General features: G+C 37.7%; 2 protein-coding genes across 4 annotated transcripts in view; one reads left to right on the forward strand and one right to left on the reverse strand.

Annotated features, from left to right (window-relative positions):
* Nucleotides 1-14,471, reverse strand: part of stk26 (serine/threonine protein kinase 26) — a 29,921-nt gene extending 15,450 nt beyond the window's left edge. For all 3 annotated transcript variants that reach the window (XM_069672406.1, XM_069672405.1, XM_069672407.1), the window contains exon 1: nt 14,199-14,471. In XM_069672406.1, coding sequence (XP_069528507.1) covers nt 14,199-14,219 — 21 coding nt within the window. In that variant the 5' untranslated portion in view covers nt 14,220-14,471. The remainder of the gene's footprint in view (nt 1-14,198) is intronic.
* A 1,324-nt stretch (nt 14,472-15,795) lies between these two features.
* LOC138601133 (palmitoyltransferase ZDHHC3) lies at nt 15,796-20,719 on the forward strand. Its single transcript, XM_069672715.1, has 9 exons — nt 15,796-15,920; nt 16,387-16,475; nt 16,557-16,630; nt 17,303-17,415; nt 17,493-17,554; nt 19,230-19,350; nt 19,501-19,573; nt 20,278-20,467; nt 20,544-20,719. The coding sequence occupies exons 1-9, from the start codon at nt 15,796-15,798 to the stop codon at nt 20,633-20,635; spliced, it is 939 nt and encodes a 312-aa protein (XP_069528816.1). The 3' UTR covers nt 20,636-20,719.
* Nucleotides 20,720-22,977: the final 2,258 nt, after the last annotated feature.

The raw sequence follows: 22,977 nt of genomic DNA on the forward strand, positions 1-22,977 counted from the left end.
ATCGTGGCATGTCATTTTGTTCTCCGTATCACGTCGTAGCGTATCACGTCGTAGCGTATCACGTCGTAGCGTATCACGTCGTAGCATATTGCATTGTGTTTTATCGGATCGGATCGGATCATATCGTGTCAGATCGTATCGTGTCGGATCGTATCAGATATGGAAAACATGAGCTTCACTGTGTCCACGGTACATGCTTAAACTTTAACTCACACACACTCACTTCACACAACAACAAACCTGCCAGACTATGTTGACATGCATACATTACCCACAAGGCCACTTTCCTTAAAGGGAAGGCTCAGTCAGAAACACTACAGAAAGAATCAAACAGACGCTCAGACAACAGACGAGATGCAGCTCATGGATGGAGTTTAAGGGTTCTTCTGGAGATATTTGCTCACTTTATAACATTACACACTATCTAAACAAGTTGAGTTTATAACTGCAGCAGAGCGGCTCCTCTCTGGCAGTATTAACTGTGGAGCGTTTCAGTGTTGCAAGTCTTGCCATCATGGCCTCAACAAGCACTTGTTATGCAAGTCAGGGCAACACACACACACACACAGACCATGACACACACTCACATTTTGTCTTAAAAAATCGAACATTTAATAAACACACCCAAAGAAGCGCATGATTTGATGCTGGTTGAGTTTCCTCCCTGAGCTAAAAAAAGAACAGTCAACACACACACGGTGCCCACAATGTGGCCACACCCTGTCAGCAAATACAGTGGTGACTGTCTAATGATACTTTTAGTCTGGTACACAGAGAGACGAAGGGAAAAGCGAGGAGAAGAGGCAAAGTTGAGAGGGAGTGAATGCTGAAAGAAAATATCAGACAACAACAAGGGGAATCCCTCCGTAACTCGCAATATAATAATATAAAAGCTTAACTGACTGCTGCCACTTCTATACACAAAATGTTAACAACAATCATCTTTAAAATATCATGATATATAACCGAAAAAAAACAACTAAATGTGCTTTTGACACAAGGTATCACATAACACATTATTTTAAAGCTACAAATCGTTAAAAGAACTCAACAGAACATCTACACAGTTTGAATATAATTTGAATGAGACTCAAAGGAGACAATAACCACAAAGAGTTTCATTTTTATAACAGGGCCTCCAAATGGTAAAAGGTGCTAACCATACAACCACAGCGTCCCCTTTATGACACTAGCATTACATCATACATTTCTCTCCCCTCGTTTCCTGTTCCTGATCAACACTTTTAGCATGACTGGAGGGCAAACATATTTTCAAAATGAACCTATAATGGTATTTGTTAAACAAGCTAGAATTGGTGCCAAAATATACAGCGGTGGTGGTCATAACTTCTTACGAACAGCCAGCAGCATGCTCTTGTCTGGGCCAAAAATACAACTGTATTAAACATTCTCAGAAAAGAACATGACATTTTTAGATTTATACAAAACATCCACCACAAACTAGTTAATCTTCTCTTCCAGGCTCGCATAGCAACATAGCCATTTATTTTCTAACCTAAATGGGGTAGAAACCATTAATAAGACCTCTTTCGAGAGCTAATGTGCCTGAACACATCTGTGCATGTACAGGTATGTGACTCCTGGTTAAACTCTCCTTCACATGAGGTTCAGCACTCGAGTTATTTTTAGCAACACTAGAGGCACGGCTGTAGGGATGGCAGCGTCAGTCCATCTTTCCACAACTTTGGCACGGACTGGAATATCTTCATAAGTACTGACTGTTTATACGCACATTTATCGTCCCAGAGGACATATCTTCAGGCTTTGTTGATTTCCTTACTTTTTCATGAGCTGGACATTTGTGGTTTTGAGTGAAAAGTCTCGACAGATATTTTATGAGTTGGGAAAATATATTTTTAAAAGGAAAATTTGTCCGACACTTGGCCTCAGTTGTACTTTGATGATGGTGTTAATTAGAGCCTGACCGATATATCAGTCGGACGATATTATCGGTTATTGATATCTGTATCGCCGTACATGTTTTCCAAAATGAGCTGATGGGAAAACTTTTTACAGAACATAAAGCAGAAACAATGCTTTGACACTGTCTCCGTCGCAACACATGTAGTGGAGCATCACAGCTTAGCAGATGTTGGTCCACAATCTATAAAAGTGTTGTTTATTCGTTAATATATAGCATGCTTATATATATATTTAAGCATGCTAACATGCTCAGCTAAGATGGTGAACAACGTTTACCCTGCCTGTGCTTGATTGATAGATAGATGATTTGTTATTGTGAGCACATTAGCATTCTGACGTTAGCATTAAGCACAAAGTACAGCCGATCTCTGTAGTTGAGCTTTGTACCAAACATAAACAGGCTGTCTTTCCTGCCAAACAATCGCAATAACTGCACCCATATGTCTGAACAAGAGCAATTACAATACAAAACCTTTAATTTCCTACTCTACTAGGGGTGTGTCATTCAGGGAAATATGTGACAGCATGCTGCATGATTCTCATCCAGACAATAAGGAAGTGCAGAAGCCATCTGTTAACATGTCAATTATGATGTAAAAATATGATAACAATGGGGCTTTTCCCAGAGGGCCTGAGCAACGGCCTATGGACTCTCTTTACATCCTGATAGCATCTGTTATCAACAAAACTACATTTAAATTATATGACATTCGTGTTATGTGTATATTCATTTATTTTTATTCTCATTATAAAAGTTTCCTGTTTCTGTCTAAACACAAAACAATACTTTTAGTGTTGTTAACCACTGACCTTTCAGCTTTCAAATGTTATGACTTCTGCCAATACACAGTCTGACCTTTGACCCCCAAATATTTATCAGCTTATCCCCGAGTCCAGCCGGAAGTTTGTGCAAAGTTTTAAGTGATTCCCTCATCGTTTTCATGAGTTATGACATTATATATCATTATATATATTATTATAAAAAAAAAGTATAAATAAAATATATGTTAAAAAGATTGCTTGTGCAAATATAAACAAAAAGTTTATGTCCAATATCTAGAGGTTATAATCCAATATGTGTGTTTTGTAATATAACACACACTTACTTGAATTTAACATTTAAACAGATTTCATCACTCGTCTTTAAAATATTGAGGTAAACACATACCGTTCCTTCAAAAGTGACTAGATTTCCTTCACTGGCTTAAACTGGTGGAAGTTTGGGGGCTTTGAGTACAAACACTAAAAGACAAACACAAGAGTGGGATGACAGAAACCTGAGAGGTTACACTTTGACCTTTCTGTCTCGGCGTGGTGAAAAAACAGTTGGGGAAGTGAAGCGAGTTAAATATTCAACAGGTTGGTTTTGTCATGTTGATACATCTGTATTTCTGCACTTAAAGGCACAGAAACTGTAAAAATAATACCGTCTTTCATTCAAAAAACAGTTACAGTTAATGTTTCACTACAGGTGACTACACTACAGGGACTAATCTTAAAATGACTGCTAGACATGCAGTCCAGTCTGGGTATTTTATTTAAGCTTATCAGTTACCGGCATTCAAGGAGAATTACACCAATGCAAACAAACCCACGTTACAGATTTAAAAACGCTGTTTCATGTTAATGTTCAACCAAAGCTACAAGAGATTGTCGCTTGTAGGGATAAAATCCTTTGGCATGCATCTGCCGGATTTGATACAAGGAACTAGTCTGGGGAATAATTAAATAAGGACAGATCATGTGAAAAGAACAGAGCTGGCTGAGCAAGCGTGTAGTCCCCACTGTTCATCCAGTACCCTGAACAAAAGTGTTGGATAGCTAATCAGTAAACAGACGGATGAACCGTGGAACAAGAGCAAAAACAAGGACACAAGGCTTTCTTTGACAGAGTCAATAATTCAATTTACAAGTGGCATGAAAGCTAAAGATTAATCTGTAGATTGGTTTTATATTACTCACGTATATCGCCTTCATTTCCCAGAAATCAAAAGGTCTTCAAATTGCTTGTTTAGTCTTAACACAACGTTTTTGAATTTAAAAAAATATCTTTATTTTAAGTTAGTTTGCACAAAAATTCAAAGTAATTGCTGCAGAGTTGGCGATCAGCTAATTTTCCTTAAATAAAATTAACATAATATAATGTAATGTAACCAACATAGAGTTGGCCTTTTGGGGGCTTCTTTGGACATTAATGTGCAAGGAATTTTAGAACCAAACTTTTAGTCATACAATCACCATTTTTATCTATACATCACGTGCAACTGCTAGACAAATGTGTTCATAACCACACAGAGATACAGCTCAGCAAATTTAAGCTAGCTAGCAAGCTAACAGGATCTTAACCAAAAAATGTTGCTTAAACTTTCTGAGACAAAAAGTTGGTTTTCGAAGCCTTTTAACCTTTTTGTTGTAAATATATATATATGTATATATATATATATTTGGCACCTTGGAACAAGTAACACACAAACAAACAAAAGACCTTTTTTAATATCAAACCAACACCACTGCCAACTCCACCTAGGAACTGCAATGCTGATAAATGTTCCACCATGTATCTCCCAAGGATTGCCACAAACTTTTAAACAATCATTCATGTTCCACAGAGGATTCTTCTGAATTTAAAGGTGCCATGATTTCTACTCTAGCGCCACCATCAGGTCAAACTTTACTTGCACAACACTTTGCTTTATTAGCAACCACCTGTAAAACCAATGACATGAAGCACCCTTCGATTCCAAAGGATCCGTCTCCGGCGCGTTTCCATGTGCGACACGACCTCCGGAGTCGATCGCGCCCATTCAAGTCAATGATAGTGATTCAACAACACGCGCCGTGGTCCGTCTATTTTTGACGAAGGCCGCTTTAAACACGCATCACGCTCAACAGAGCAGATCGTTCCAAACAGGAAGTCACTGACGAAAGCAGCATACAGCATCCGGTCATTTCAAAATAAAACACCATGTTCAGACTGGTATGGACCCCCGTTTTTTTCTGTTTATTTTAAGATCAACACACTGAAATCTCGAAAAAAAGGACACTTTTAATTAAGTACGCGGCGCAGACGGAACACGCCGGAGACAGATCCTGTGGGATCGAGGGGTCAGGCTCAAATTTACTTTGTCTTTACCAAAGGGCAAGTGTTACCAGGCTAATATGCTAACATAAGCTATGGTAGACATTACACCTGTTAAATATCATCAGGTTAGCATTATAGTTAGAAGCATATTAGTATGCTGGTGTTAGCATTTAGTTATAAAACTCAAGTATAGCCACACAGAGCTGCTAGCATGACTTTTTTAAGTGTTTAAAATTTTAAACGTGCAACAAGCACCAAGTACAAACACAAATCCATTTCCATTTACAACAATAAGGTTACTTGTTCTACATCTCGAGTCACATAAATGGTCATACTTTCCAGATTTCTTCTACAATAACACCTTTGACTTTCACAAGGTAGGTCAGTTTTTCCATTCAGTCATTTTCAGGCCTTTGCTCTTTCTTTAAAGGACCAACTTTATTTATAGACTTTCCTAATATAGTCCCCTCAATGTTTCCAGCATACATAACAGACCATTTTGTGTGACATTAGACTGAGATTAAGCTGAGACTGATTTTAATATTACGCAGACAGAGACTCTGAGAGGACAAACACACCTGAGTTTTACAGCTGTGGGTTAAACAGTGATAAGGAAAACTCTGGTGATAAGGAGTGTATTCCGGTCAAAGACAGAGAGAGGCTTTGAGTTTCAGAGGTCAGTGAAGCCTGGTCCATGCAAACACTCAGCTGCCCGGGAAAACTTGGACAAGGCTACGGAAAACTCTGTGAGAGAGTGAGTAAGTGAGAGACGGAGAGGGATCCATGTTTTTACTAACAAGTGGTGTCCAAATATCCAAACAAAAAAGCTCTATGTGTGTGTGCATTAGAGGTCAAAGGTCACAGCTGCGGGAGAAGGAAGTACAAACACAGCATTCTGAAAAATGACCTTTGCAGAGCCGCGTCATGTGAGAAACTCACCACTCACTCAACATTTCCTGTTTGGTTAAGCTTAGCTCTAAAACATGACATGATGTGTGGAGTCATCCAACATGAGCACTTGTTAGCAGGAGAGGTTGTTTTCCACCAATTTTCAGACGTACCTACAGGTTAAAACAGGCTGGCTAATGTTTTTATTTTACTGTACTAGACACAGCAATGTCCTCATATATTAAAGGAACAGTTTGAGATTATTGAGAAATAAATTTTTTGCTGTCTTATGTATATTTGGATGTGAAGATTAATACTAATCTCATGTTTGAGTGCAAGATATTAAAGTACAACCAGCAGCTAGGTAGCTTAGCTTAACATACAGAATAAAAACAGGGGAAAACAGCTGGGTACCAGCACCAAAAGGTACTATAACCCCCCGAGCTGAAACAGCATTTCGAGAGTATCTAGCTTCTGTATCGTGACGTATTTCCAAGTGAAACAGGACGTGCAGACGGGACATATCATTAGAGGGATTTGATTTGATCGTTGAGAAGTGGGCGTAGACGTCCACAGCGCAGTAGCTAGCTAACTGACCGAGCCTTCTTGTTGCTCTGCGGCTAAATGTTGCAGATTGATTGGTTGAAATTGTTTGGTGCTAACTTACGTAAGCAAGCGTGAAATTTAGTTTTACCAGAAGAAAAAATGATCGAATTTTGATATAAGAATATGAAGAAATTGATTTACTGTATTTTTTTTGGCCTATATTGTCAAATAGATGCACAATATTACCGGGGATGTGATCTAAAAGGATTAAAATGACATTTTTCATTTCACCTCGACTTTAACAGAGTCTAATAGGTCACTTTTACACAAGGGCGGCTGTGGCTCAGTGGTAGAGTCGGTCGTCTTTCAATCGGAAGGTCGGAGGTTCGATAGCCAGGCATAGGCATAGCCAACGGGTATGAATGTGTTATCTGATTGACAGTTGGGCACTTACGTAGCAGCCTCTGCCATCAGTGTGTGAATGGGTGAATGTGACATGTAGTGTAAAAGCAGCTTTGAGTGATCGCAAAGACTAGAAAAGCGCTATATAAGTACAGTCCATCCATTTACCATTTACTTTAAACCTTCAAAAACAAACTTTGGTTTCCTGGTATTAGAGCCCGAGTAATCTATCTGTTTGATGATGTTATTGTACAATTAAGAGCAGATATAGGCCAATATATGTCAGATATATCTGATGTATAGCTTAGTCATATAAGTGCACAAATCCCTTTAAAAAGGCCTAAAAATTAACAATATAGGCAGCCATTTCAATATATCAACACATTGGTATCTGTCTCAAAATGTGCCAATTATCATTTAGTTGCTGATTAACTTCCTGTCAATCCTGTTATGTAGCTAACAATCTAGCTACAGTATTTGAGCATGTCTGACATCATTTAATCATGGGTAAAACTGATGACTTCAATGACTCGCGTCTCTGCCTGATCTCAAACTGTTGTCCAAACTAACTTGATATAGATCTGTACTGTGACCTGTTACTAAACCTCCAGCACAGGTCTGTGAGGTCATGTGACTCCTGCGTTAAATTTTGGGAAAATATGGAAGTAAAACAACCACATACAAAACAACATGAGCGTAAGAAGCGTGATTCAAGCCACAGAAAAAGTGACTCATCCTCCACTGCCAAAACTTAGCGGCATTCAGCTGGAAGCTGCCGATAATATCTCACCCAGAAACACACGAGTGACGTCTCTTTCAGGTTTCAGGTGGAGTCTGTGATTATGTTATGACGGGAATCCTGACTGTGAGAGCCGGAGCTCTGAGACGGTGCAGCCGTAAAAATTACAAAGAGAAGAAGAAGAAGAGAGGACACTCCCTGGTGTTTGATCAGGCCAATCTGTCGGCACGCCTGCAGATGGCTTCCCTGCAATTTCTGCAATGTTGGGACCAACCTGCTCCTTTTTACTGTACCTGGTAACGCCACCATTCAAAAGAGGAAGGTTGAGCAGAAGAGCGCGGGAAAGTTTAGCTGAAGCTTAAGGATTGATCCTCAGCAGGAGTTACAGTTTATCAGGGAAACAGGAAGTCCTTTCTTTTTATGTTTTTCCTCCTCAAGAGGGGTCAGAGGTCAGGTAGACATCTTCTATAAGCCTGCAGGGATTAAGAAGTTTCAAGTAAAGATCCTTTTTAGACGAATACTGACATGAAAAGTTTATGTGTCACTTTATGTGCCTGATGTCATGTTTTTTTAACTCTTATGCAATCTGTCAACCTCAGCCTGCTCGTGTTGCAAAGTTGCAGTTTGGAAACAACGTTAGAGTTTTTCAAACTTAAAATAAATGGATTATTTTATCTCTGACAATAAAAAAAATCTATTATCTAGGGCTGCAACTAACCAACATTTTCGTTATTGATTAATATCATGATTAATCTAACACTTACTGGATTAGTAATTTAGTCTATAAAATCTCAGACAGTTGTTAAAATGCTAATCACAATTTCCCAGAGGCCTAAGACACTTTATTTACAAGGGATGAAAATGCTCACATTTAAGAAGCTGGAACAAGAAAATGTCTGACTATTTGCTTGAAAAAAACGAATCCACTATTCGATTAATCTCGGCAGTTTCACTGTTATCTACCGTCTCTTTTTTTCTGAGAAAGCGCTGTGCACAAAACATTCAACAACTTCTATTATTTAGCCGTCACTAACTTTCACAAAAAAATGTACAAAAATGTGGCTGGTGGCAGGTCAAATCTGATTGGTCAAAGACAACGCAGCAAAATATAACAAGCAAAAACTCCAACTTGTAACATTGTTGCATAATCAGGGGCGTGTCATTAGTTGTATACTTTCATTCAACTCAGATCGACCTTTATCAGCTTTATAGTAGTGGTAGTTATAGTAGTTAGAACAACTCGAGCAATGACTTCTTTGATATCTGCAATTACATAACATTTAAACACTCACCAGATAACAGTAAGCAAAAAACAGAAACAAATGTAACAAAAAAAAGCAGTCAGACCATCACAAGACACTCAAACGCTCCACGGACACCCCAGACATTAAAACCAAAACTAACACCGCCCAATAAGCATCAATAAAAATGTGTTTGTGTACCCGACCATGACCAAGTCATTGTCAATCAATCATCAACGCATCATATGAGCTGTAAACAACACTGAGTCATCAAACACCTCCAAAGATAATTTATAGAAGCTGCTGAATGCAGCTCAGATCCAAGAAGCTGAAACGAATAAACATAGACACACTGTAAAACCAGGCTAGAGCATGACTTTTTGGGGATATTTGAAGATGCACAAATTCTGCTCAAACTTGGTTTTCAAAAATAGGGCACCCTTCGGAGACTGGTTAGCAAAGGTTCACAACTTCTTACAGAACATTGCAACACATACTCTGAAGTATAAAAATCTACAATCTATAAAAGTCATTTCTTGAGGTGAACCAAACAGGCCCCAATAAATGTTGTCCTGTGATCAATAAAGTTACCAAATGACAACCTAAAAAAACTAGCTTTAGCTAATCTTAATCTGTCTGATCATCGATTTTAAAGGGAAGTTGTCTACAGGACTACTGGACTCTACATCGATTAAAGCAACAACACATGTCATGTAGCAGTAGGCTAGGCTAGGTAGCTAGTTCCAACATCCAGTACAGTACACGGTAGAGTACTTCCGACCTCCGATACAGCCTTTAATCTGGTATCTTGTGTTGGCAAGTATGCCAGTCAGTGCACCAATCAGACACCATGATCAATTAGCCACAAAAATCAGCTGGTTACAGGTTAATTGTCATGTGACAATAACAAACAAAAGCAGGGTGGAGCTAGCAGAGTGTGTAATTTTAGTCAAGCTAGCAAAATGTCAATCAATGTTCTGTAGTATTATGTTGTTTTTTTATGATGTAGTATCGGATGGGTACTCGGTATCAGTCAATACACAAGTCCAGGAATCTGAATCCGCATTAGGAAGGAAAAATGGTGTATCTAATTAACAGACGTTTGGCATGACCTGATTTAGTAGCCCAGAACTACTGACTAGCAGAAGACACCAAATCAGCGGCAGCCATCTTGGTTGTTTACAAAACAACCCTTAAAGCTGCCCCATATTACATATTGGTTGTGATTGGCCTGACCTAATTTGGGTCGGATGGAAATCTGTCTGAATGGAAGGAAAACCCAACTAGCAAATGTGCTAGCAAATAAAACACGAGATACTAGATTTGTCTGGTTCCCTGGCTATAAACAACTGCAACACATTGAATATTTCCTTTGCTTGTGTCATAAGGCATCTTTGCTGTTTTCTTAGAGGGTTCATCTTTCTAAAAATGTTTAAATTCTTGTGACACTGGTGGGCCTTGGTCTATATTCCAGGCAAGGCGAGCCAAATACACTAAAATTAGCAGTGAAGACTTCATACATAGACATGTGCCCAAGGCAGCAAATGTTACAGTAGATCAATAAACATATTATTCATTCAACACAAGAGGTTACTTGTGTAAATTACACAGTTTTGAGATACCATCAAGCAAATGTTTCTCTATGATGTAATCTCTCTTCAGAATAGTATGTGAAACACAGTGTACTTAGTAACCCACAGAATCGTCAGCTGGCTGACAGTGTTGGAAACATTATCTAAAGTGTTCAGATTTCACAACAGCACAGCGTCATCCATTGATAAGAAAAGGAAAAAACAGAGGCGTCATGATGGTTTAAAGTACACGTCTAACTGTGACATCAGCACAGGGACGAATGAATCCCTCTCGGAGCTTTGGTAAAGCTAAGCTAAAATGACCGAAATGATCGAACGTAAAAGTGCCTGAAGTAACTCGACCGACTAAACTCGGGATAACTTTGATATAAGCAATGACAGCTACTAATCTTAGACCTGAATGAACTGATTTTTGACACTTTGGGGCAGCGGAAACAGACTGTAAACACAACACCGACATGTCACCACCTTTCAAGTTCATGTTAGCATGTTAGCATAAAGTTACTTTTAACATTACACATCTAGCAAACGTGCAGCAACATTAGCATTTGTTTGGAGTCCGATTAATGAAAGGCCAATAAGTGTTTTAATTTTAGCACATATCATGTCTCTTTAGCTGCTAAATGCTACACTGTGTTAGCCGGCTGATGGCTTTATGCGCCTGTACGCTGTTTTATGCTAACCATGTAGCATACAGCAGACAATATTGGTGATTTCACACCACTTCCTACTGATGAAAGCCATGAGAGCGAATCAAAATGTTACATTTGCAAGCTGTAAAACCAAAAGAGTGAGCTGAAAGATGCTAACACGCCTTAAAACTGTGTAGTTATTTGATCCATTAGCTATATAAAATTATTGATTATAGCAGCTTTAAGTTACAAGAGGCACAAGTGATTAGGTAGCTTTGTATATTGAGACCTATATAAATAACTGAACATATAAATGGGCTTTTCATTTAATAACTAGAGCTTAAAATAATTATTTTAATTGTGGATAAATGTGTTGTTTAAGTTCTCAAATAATTAATTTAGTCTACAATCAAAAGATATTCAGTTTACTGTCTTAGAGAAGGAAAGAAAACACAAATATTTGCATGGAAATTAAGATATTTTTACTAGTTTTTCTCTTAGAAAATTGGTGATTAATTTAATATTTGAAAGTGAATCAATTCTATGTGTAACAGATGAGAAAGCTAATAAAAACTAATAGGCAATATAACGATTATTTCTGCTTAAAAGATAAATAATCAACCATCAAAGCTGCAATAAATCTTCTGTCACGATCAATCAAGCGTCACTCAACACATCATCATCAGCCTCCTACATCAGATTTTCCCCATCAGCCTCGGCGCTGCAGCAGCTGCTGCCGGGTGTCAGGTGTGTTGATTCTGTGACACTCTTTGGCCCCGCCCACCCGAGACGCACAGAGCAGGCAGAGCAGGTGAGCCGGCAGGCAGGCAGGCAGGCAGCCAGTCCCACAGGTAGACACACCTGAGAGAGCCGGCCAAGCAGGAGGCCGAACAAGAGGCGAGAGAATAACTCGCCCTTTACGCCTTGTTAGGCAGCACGAACGCAGTCAGACTACAGAGTTATTTAACCAACAAAAATCACTCAAATGTTCAACCATGAACACGGCACAGAATATCCTACTGAAGTCCAATAAAAGACATCAAAGGTCACTGACAAGCAACACGATATAGGTCACTAAAGGAGCTCACAGAGATACGAGGCACACAGACACACCTAGTTACCTGTGATTGCAGTCCAGTTACAACCCATATAAAGTTGATTCTGTGCTATAAATAAGGTTAAAATCAGCTCTCAGACACAATGAGTCACTGTAGGAACAGTGCATGAATATTACAGTTATGCAATCACACAGATATGTCCTTTAAAAGATATTAAAGACCTTACAATCATTGTAAGTAACAAAAACAGCTTCAAAATACATGTAAACGAATGAAAAATATAGAGATAAAAACACCTTAAAATTTATACAAACTGAATATTAAGTGCAATTTTAAAGACATTCTAAGAGACATAAAAACTATAAATTCAATGTAAGGTGAGTTCAGTGTACCAACAACACAACAGAAGTCAATCTACCAATAAGAAAGGCACATAAGGCCGCCATAAACTCAGAACAGAGCACCAGAGTCACCTTAAAAGTCACTATACTAAGTGTTGCAGAAGCATTTAAACGCCATATGACCAAAATAAACTCAGTGCGGAGCCAATTTGTTAGCCAGCATAAGAATACAATGGTGATATCTTCAGAAATATGTTGTTAATACTTAAATATCTCTATAAACTCACTGTGTGGTGTCAACATTACAGATTATAAATCACTATATGAAGAGTATAGGGACATCTTAAGCGAAATAAACTCAATATAGACCGCAAAATCATGAATTATGATTTCTATATTGACAGTTTAATATTGACAAACACCATTTTCTCTATAAACTCAGTTTAAAGATGACATAATAAGTCATTAAAGAAACATTAGTCATTTAAAGAGATGTAAACATTAACATAATAGAAGTATATATGATAATAACATGGATGTTTTAAAGAGACAAAGAGAGAACGTAAATTCACTATAAACTCAATAAGGTGTCCAAAAGTCACATGTTATAAGTCACTCTACAAATATTGTAAGCTCATGTAAACACCATGAGATCACTTGTATGAGCTGATTTGATGTCACCATAGGAAGAATTAGTGATTCATTATCTAAAAATTTCTATAATAATATATAAAAAAAACATATCAAACTCAATATCGACCAGCAAAGTCACACACGGACATATTAACAGACATAAACACCATTAAGTCACTTTAGCCTCAAATTGGAGAACTTAACTTATATTAAAAGTCTTAAAATATATATTTAGGAATTATTTTAAGATAATTTAACACCATAAGATCACTATGTACTCAGTTTAAAGTAAGCTAAGTCAATTATAACTGATCACTTAATTGATATTAGCTGGATATGAGAGGGACATCTTGAGAGGTACAAACACCATTAAGTCTTTAATCTCTGTTAGGAGGACTTAAATGACATTAGAAGTCATTAAACAAGATATCCAAACACCATAACATCACATTAAACTCAGTTTGGAGCACTAAAGTGACATTATGACTGATTAAAACATCTATAAGAGTATTAAAGAGATATTTTAAGAGATATTAACAACATAAACTTTCTTTAAACTCAATATGGAGCAGCAAAGTTATACATCAATGTATTTTAGCAACATCTTAGGAGACATAACCACCATAACGTCACATTAAACTAAGTTTGGAGTACTAAAGTGACATTACAACGAAGTATAAGAGATATTTAAAGAGATATTAACACAATAATTCACTTTAAACTCATTAGGGAGGCCTTAAGTCACATTTTATACCTGAATACAAGAACATTTTGAGGACAACATGAAGCAATGTATCCAAAGTTGGCTGTAAACTCTACACAAAAGTAGCAGAGGACCTAATAAAGGTCTCTTTATAGTAACATAATACTGTATAAACATCACGCTGGGTGTGAAAACTGAAGGCAGTTCATTTGACAACAGTCTTGTAGGTTACATAAATCAGATAAACAACAGATAGTCACTTTAAACATATAGGAAATGGCCTGTAGTTGCACAATGTCTCCTCCAGTGTTGCCTAACTGGTTTATTTTGCTGGTAACGACTAAAAAAGACCGAGAGAGCCCTTCAAATCCAGCCCCGCGTCCACCTTTCCACTTACCTGCATACCAGGAACTTCCATGGTTACTTCGAAGTATGAACGCCCTTCTTCTCCACCTCCAGGTCTGTCTGTTTCTTCTTCTTCTTTGCTTTCTTTTTATCTCCTCTTCGAGCTTTCCCCCGCAATGAATAAACTCCCAGAAAACAACTTCGAAGTCAAAGAAAAGGAATATATCCGACAGAACAGGCGGTTTGTGTGCAGACAGCGACAGCAGCAACGGTAGAAAAAGAAATGGACAAACTACAAAACACGCAAACACACACTCACTCACACACACAGTCCTGTGAATGTGTAGCAACAAAAAGTGTTGAGCAAACGAGGATGACGAGCTGGTTACCGCCTACTTCAAGGGAGGAGCGACAGAGTGTGTGAATGTCTACTGCCACCTTGTGTTTATATGCTGTTATTAAGTATTTCTGTCTAATTTGATAGGTAAATTTACTGGTTACTTTGCAGTTTTTTTAAATAAAACCAAATAAATTCAACATATTATTTTTAATATTATATTTTACAATTATGACAGCTCAAAAAACTGTTATAAATACAAACAATAATAGCATTGTTAATAATAAGAAATGAAGAAGTAATAATAACAATAATAATAATATTAAAACATATACATTATTTTACTTATATATGTAAAAATAATTGCACTGAGAAAACATACATGCATACATACATGTACTTGTACATATATACATATACATAAAGTTAAATGTCTAACTGATAAATTACTTACTTGAGTATTTGTTGTAGGTTATGTGTGTACTGTTTTATTGTTACTTTTATTATTTTATTCAATCTTACAATGAAAACACATTTGAGACTCACTGTTGCCTTCAGGTGCAACACATTAAATTAAATATAAGTTCTGCGCTTACCTACACATATACATTACTTTATTTTCATATTTGCCTCCCAATTTATATCATTTCTCAAATCATAGGCAACTATTTTTCTGACTATTAAATATCAGATAATCTCTGAAAAGTTTAACAATTACTGGAAGACACCTCTGATCATCTGGAAGGAAAAATAAAACCAGAAAGTTTTGACTATATTGCAGCTCGTTTTCTATTTCCAATGACAGTAGGCCATTATAGAGTTTAAGGCAAATATAAAGGTTTTATTAACAGATATATTTGTCCGTATGTTACTTTCCACCATTTCTTATTGTTGTAGTTCACATATGTTTATATTATTCTCATGTTGTACAAACTTTGCAAGGAGCTGTGTTATTTCCACAAAAAATGAGTCGCAACTGTCACAACAGGATAAAAAAAATATTGTATGTGGATGAAGATGGTTCTTTAAGGAATCTAGCAATGCATTTTTACCAAAATGTTGAACAACCTCTTTGTTCAACAACCTCTAGACCTCTTTTTAAATTTTCCTTGAACAAATAAGCAGAACGTGAAGATCGATTTTTGTAAAAGTAGTCATGGTGTTTTCTTTTTAAACCAAAATGTCATTTAAAATTCAGATGAACTGGCCCTTTAAAATGTATCGTTTTTTCCTACGGTCCTGGAAGGCAGCATCATGTTACACCGTGATGTCACCCGGAAGCGGGGGACAGGGGGGCGGAGCCCGGCAGAAGATGGCGTCCCTGCGCTGTAGGCGAGACCCCTGCGGCGTTATCTGTCTGATTTTAACTTATTTCAGCGTGTTTTACGCGGACTACGTGGTCATACAGTATGTCCTCATCCCAGCCTACACGGACAGGTCGGTACTTTGTGTTTTTATGTCGTTAAAACCGTTAAAAAACCAACATGGCGCCTGCTTCTCTGCGCTGTCTCCATTCATTTGACAGCAGAAAGGTTTGACAGCATCCTCACGCTTCTTATCTCTACTGCATCCTAACAAAACTTTGTGTTTTTTGACATTAACGAACACGTATTTGTAGTTCAGTGTGTGTCTGTAACGGTTTTGTGTTAAGATGAGAGCAGATAACGTGTTTTTTCTGTTTGTTTACGAGCTGAGGCGTTTGAGCCGCTCTGTTACAGTCAGTCAGCTGTTTGTTTGTTGGAGGAGGCTCCGGTTGTTTATCACTGATGCATTTCAAAATAAAATATTTTAGAGCATAGTTCCTGTAATTTAATTATGCTATATTTTATCATATTTGTCTGCTTGTTTTTCATTTATAATTTACACTTTGTTATAATTGTCTCCTCTCCCTCCTCTGTGACAGTGTGTGGTGTACTCTCCACGGCTCAGTGTTCAACCTGATTCTGCTGCTGCTGCTGGCCTGTCACTCCAAAGCCGTCTTCTCAGACCCCGGTTAGTGAATAACTTTTTTTGTTTTTACTGTAGGAAAAATCTTGATTTAACCTTTGTATATAATGTGTCGCTCTTGTCCAGGCATGGTGCCTCTTCCAGACACAGCCATCGACTTCTCAGACCTTCGATCTCAGTCGTCTCGGATGAACGAACGGGTGAGTCACAAAGGGAAAATCCTGCAGCGGTTTCCTTCTTGTTTTCTAAATTTGAACCCCTTTCTGCTGACAAAATGTTTAATCCACAATTCGACTGCTGACTCAAGTAATAATTGTCCAAGTAAGGAATATAACCGCTTGTTGTGTCCATTTGACTGCACAGAACTACATGTCACATATAAATTGGGGCATTTAACTATGATTTTAACGTTTTATGTTTCTTTTGTCATGAGTTCAACAAAAGCAGAGCTACAGAAAGAGATAAAGGACAGTAATAGAGGGGGATTTCAGAGAGATTGTGGCTTCTGTCTGATTATATCTGTATTATTTAAAACTGTATTTATCTCCTGGTGACTCTGTGTTTACATGTGAGCAGCTGTACTTATGCCTGCTTCTGGGCCTGTCATTATGCATTTATGAGCTTAATGGCAGACTGTGAAGTTTTGCAGACTCTATGACCTAGTAATGGGAGTGACGTGTTAGCCTTTAGCTTGACTGAAAACAGGTACTTTGAAGGTGTGTGATTTTGTTTTGTTGGGGACTATTCCTGTTTTTTCTTTAACTTCTGTAACTAAATAATACAATAATAAGTCGTTCCTTAAATGCCTACAAAAAGAGGTCATACAGAACTGTATTGTGGGTATTTTTGACCTCTCCTCCTACATTATTCAGGGCTGTGAAGGCTGGACGGTGTGCAGTCGCTGTGAGACATACAGACCTCCCAGAGCGCATCACTGCCGCGTCTGTCAGAGGTGTATACGCCGCATGGACCATCACTGTCCCTGGTGAGCAAACTTTCCTTATTTTCTTCACTCATATTCATCTTCTTTTTGTTAATTTAATGCTTTTTTGTGTGTTTCAGGATCAACAACTGTGTTGGAGAGTTAAACCAAAAGTATTTCATCCAGTTTCTCTTCTACACCGGTGAGTACAAACAGCTTTATTAGCCATTTATACCTGTATCAAAACCTGTATTTTATTGTGTTACGGTATTTTCCCGCTATAATCTATCTAAAGCTTCGTCACGGGCACATGCCGTCACGACCGCCAGTGCAGCCGCCATCCTCACAACAAAAGCAAACTATCGAAAGTAAATTAAATCAAGTTAATCCTTTGAGAATATTATACTGAAAACATAAACATCTCTAAACACGCTAAATAACCACAAAAGTGATGAACTACATGTTGTCATTTACAGATAAACGATAAACATGCTCGCTTTGTTTACATTCTGTTTAAACTTTATTAAACACTTCTTCAATATACTAACATTCGTTTACATTTAGTGGAGGGCTGGACAATCACGTTTGTATACAAGTTGGCTATGAACTCTGGGTAACCACCAAAGGAAAGTCCTCATCAGAGCCAGGGCTGCATCTAATTATTATTTTTTTATTGATTAATCTAACAACTTATTTATTGTTTATTCTAAAGATTATATTTTAAGATGACTTATTTTGTCTCCAATGTTCCCGTCACTGTGTGATGATAGTAATAATGATAAAATAAATAAACAATACTAAATAACAACAGACAATTTGTCAGATACCTGTTTAGAAAAACTTTGGACTTCAAATTCAAAAGGATTGCGATGACACAGATTAATTTTATCAATGTATGTCAAAGCAAACCTTTGCCTGGAGAATCAGTATTTCTACCTAAGTACTTATTTAAGACGAGCAGGGTGAGCTAATTTAACAACAGAATGAACTACTTCAAAACATAGGTCAACAGTCATTGAGAAGGTACGTGACGGTAAATACAAGCAGAATAGAGAGAGCTTATGTTTAACATCGTACCGGGGCTTCATTCAAAACGAGGCTCAAGCCGGCGCTCCCCAGAACGTGGCGCACATAACTTTACTGTGCTCCAGCTCTTAACTCAGCCCTCTTGTTATTATTAAACAAACCAACGTATTTCCCCGTCCGTACAATCGATGACGCCGACGAGTCGCCCCAGCCCGAATCAGAGCCCTCACACACTTGTTGATTTGACAGTGGGACAGCACAAAGCACTCACACACTTACCAGGAACGCGACTCAACTCCGATTGCAGGCTGTAATTTGTATGTGTTTTGAATGTGTTTAAAATGAAAATAAATGGAAATAGTGTTGAATTAACTTAAACACACTACACACACACACTAATGTAATTATACGTAGTTAAAACAGACGATTTACAGGAGAATAGAAATAGACAAACGGCTACTTAAAGGAGCCTTAAAAAATATGTTGCAACTATAACGTACATATAAGTAGGTGGAAAAATAGGTGCGTATATAAATCTGTATTTAAATCAAGAATTGTATAAATGGGTAAAACACAAGATTATTATAATTTAGTCTAAAATAACAGTTGAAAACCCTCCAAAAAGTCTGTATACTTTTTTACTCTCACAGCAGCAAATTGTAAAGTTCAGAAGCTTTGAAATTACTCAAACAGTTGTCAAAATAAAATGAATTGTTGCAGCTCAACATTTTTTTTTACTGCAAATACTTCCTCTTCTCATACTTCTTTATTTTGCCACTGCTACTATTGCCCCCACAGCTTCATGTGAAGCTAATGCTGTTGTCATTATGATTCCATGTTTGTGTGTGCAGGCATGGCCAGTCTATACTCCATGGTGTTAGTGGTGTCGGCCTGGATTTGGCGGATAAGGAGCGAAAGAGAAGGTGACGCAGAGAAAGAAGGAGAGGAGACGCCCAGCAAACACCTCATAGTGTGAGTCCTCTGTGGAGTTTTATTAACGGTGTGGCTTTATTTTACTGTTTCAGTGTAAAAACACTCTATAGATGTTTAATTGCTGTTTAGCTTTATCAGTGATGTTGTTATTCAGACAATCAGCCAGTTGTTTTTGTTGATCTCTTTTAGCGCTCACTACATCATCCTCCTGGTGGAGTCGGTGTTGTTCGGCGTGTTTGTCATGGTCATCTTCTACGATCAGGTACTCACACACAATCTCTTTTATTTACATTAATTACATGGAGACTTAATCCAACACTAATCTTTGCTTTAAACAAAATCTTAACCCAAAAATGTAAAGATTTCGATTGTGATGACCTGAGTCCCCACAATGTGACGGTGTAATGTCCCCACAATGCACATGTACAGGAACGTATGTGTTGGATAAAAAGTGAAACGTTAGTACATTTACTCAAGTACTGCACTAAAACAACAATGTAAAGTGAACAAATGTGAGGTACTTAAACTTTATTATATCATAATATATTTTTACTATAAAACATAAAAATGTGAGAACTACAGTACAATGAAATATTTTGAAACTTTTCTTATACTAGTTTAATTAAATTCTACCTGAAGACACCCAATATGAGAATTGGACTCACCAAGCTAAATTACAAAAACGCATTGATATAGTGTTATTTTTATTCAACAGCTTTTTTTTCCTCATCAAAAGGCATTCTGGGAAATATAGGAACTAAAGTCAAGGTTGAAGTAGACCAGGCAGGTTAAGGAAAAGCAGTAAATCCATTAAAACTGGGCAGTAAAGATCTACTGTATTGGTGAACATCCTCTCATTATAAACTAAAGTGAAAAATTAGAGGGCTGAATTTGAATTTTAAATATAATCTTCAAGACATTGTTTAGAAACATAATACGGCATTTTCTCTCTCTGTCACCCTCCAGCTGGTCTCCATCATCACAGACGAGACTCCCATAGAGCAGATGAGAAACAGGCTGATGATCAAGGACAGAGGCTCGTCATCCTCCTCCTCTGCCTCTGCTTCTTCCTCCTCCTCCACCGCCCAGCTGCCTCATCATCCCCCACACACCCGCAAGCCGAAGCTGGCTCTGCTGCGGGAGGTTTTTGGAAGAGGTGTGTTAATCATCTCCACATATCGATTCAGCTTTAAAAAAAACAAAACGTTTCAATCTGTTATTCTTCTCGCCAGGTTCGGTCTTTTGCTGGCTTCTCCCTCTCCACTCCAGCCCCCCGTCAGTCGGCGGTATCAGCTACTCAGCCCTGCCCGACTACGACGTCTGACTTTGACCTGTGAGAGCCGAGAGAGAGAGGAAGGCGAGTCAGGTGTTTTTTTGTGTGAGAATGAGCGAATTTCTGCCTTTCTCAACTTTGATGTCTTATCTTTGGACCTGAGAGGAGAAGAGGAAGGGGGATGAAGGCTGTGACAGGGACGAATGAAGAGAGTGTGTGTGTGTATTAGATGCATGAATACATGAATGAATAATGCTCTGTGTGCGTGTGTGTGTGTTACTCTATCCCCATGGGCCTAAAAATGTTCAGCTTCAGATCATAAGACTCGTGAAAATCTACTTATTTCCTATCATGAAGGAAGAGCACTGATGTTTTCCGTTTTGTCCTGATTTTTATTCCCTGCATTTTTTTTAAAATTCTTGACTTCTGTAGAAGAGTTGGCTCCTTGTGGACACTGGGGTTCGACTAATGTTGGTTTAAAAAGGCTGATATTTTTTCTCTGAAGCTGCTAATATCTGATGTATGACCCTAATTGGAATTTGACAGTTTTTATGCACAAAAATTGCAAAAAATTCAGGACTAGATTTGATAAGAAAATGTGTTGTATTTGTAGGCAGTATCTGCATATTGGCTGTCAACTCCTGAACTGACCTCTTGGGGCATTTTCAGATGTGTAATTCAATGACAAGTTTATTCAGCTGCTTACTGGAGCTCCGACAAGTCATTTATAAATCAATTAGTTGACAAATTGTCAACTGTTGATAATCGATTAATCGGAGAGTTAAAAGTGAAAATTCACTGATTCCAGCTTTAAAATGTGAATATTTTCAGCTTTTGTTCATCCTCTATGACATCCTCTTTATTACTGAGTGAGAACACGGTCCTACACCTTAATACAAACACCAAAAAGACACCATAGGTCAAAGTATTTATTATTTATTCGTTTATGTCCTCAAATTAACCACTTGTGATATAAACTTTTTAATATCCCAAATATCTAATTTTCAACCATATCAGTGAGATTCACGTTTATTTTATTTTCCACAAAGAAAACAAAATGCTGCCTGTAATTTAATTGAAAATTCGAACAAATGAGTTGTTTAGGGGTTTTGACTTGATGCCTTGGAGTTCATATCCGGACAGGAAATGGAGATTGTCCACAGAGAGATTCCTTTTTTTATGTGTGTTTTGTTTCCTCCGTGTTTATCCTGAACTACAAAGACATGTTATCTAACTAAACTGTTACACTTACAGATTTAAACTACTACTTCACATACATATACTCACTTTTGGGGACATTACATAGACCCGCATTTATTTCCTGGAGCCTTGTGCTAACACTAAACACCTAAAAACTAGTTGTTTAACACTTACCTGAACCACTGACCCAAAAATATGCATATTCCAAGTGGGGACACGACGTCCCCATATAACTGTAGTTTGACATGTGTCCCCCAAAAGTAGGCTAAACCAGAACAAATGTGTAAAGATTTTTAATGGGTAACCTTGGAAGAAAATACACATTTCTTCTTTACTGTCATACAACACTGAAATTCTTTTTTTTTTTTTACTTTGGAGATACAATATTTTTGTCTTTTGTTTTCCACTAAATCACACGTGCACACACACTGAGAGAGTACACCTCTCAGTAATCTGCTAAATCTCAGTGAAGGGACGATTCTTAACTAATTTATTGTTTTCTAACTATTCCGTGGAGTTAACTCTACCAAAAACTGTATTTTTATGTAAGGGGTGAAGCTGCCTTTCCATGATCAGGGTTTTTTGCTGCTGGAGTAGTTACAATAATGAAGTTCGTGGCGGTAACAGTAACAGTAGGAAGGTTTAGTGAGGTTTAATATAAACCTCTTATTTTGTTAGTTAAATCACCCAAAGTAAGCTTACCGAATATTACCTCGTATTTCACTCAGATATTGTTGTGGCTAACACTGGACGCTAATACCAAATTTAAGTTTTTAAGGACTCTTGTTTCAAACTCTGAACTGCCACAATTCCTGACAAAAACATCTCCAGACCTTCATTTTGAAAGCTAGACGAGCTAGATTTGGCTATGCTACTATTAGCCATTTTGGGGCAAGTTGCGATGTCACTAAGAGCCATGTTTCCTCCGCGAGAAATTTCCCCGGGGATTAGGAACAATTTAAAGGAACTAAGTTTGTTTCCACTGCAGGGAAATTAGTCTAAATAAACCTCTAAGGACATCATTGTACCCCTGAAAAAGTCCCTGGTGGTGGGGGAGTAAAGCCAGTTTTGAGTAAGCCACTGTTTTCAACATCTGCAGATGCTAACCTGCATGTTTGTTTTTTTGTTCATTGTGCGTTTAGACAACAATGGAGTTACAGAACCAAAGAAAAGACGGATTGGCCTACTGAAAA

This window comes from Semicossyphus pulcher, unplaced genomic scaffold (genome assembly GCF_022749685.1).
Source record: "Semicossyphus pulcher isolate SPU_LCO1_2020_fin unplaced genomic scaffold, fSemPul1.0.p SCAF_21, whole genome shotgun sequence".
NCBI lineage: Eukaryota > Metazoa > Chordata > Actinopteri > Labriformes > Labridae > Semicossyphus > Semicossyphus pulcher.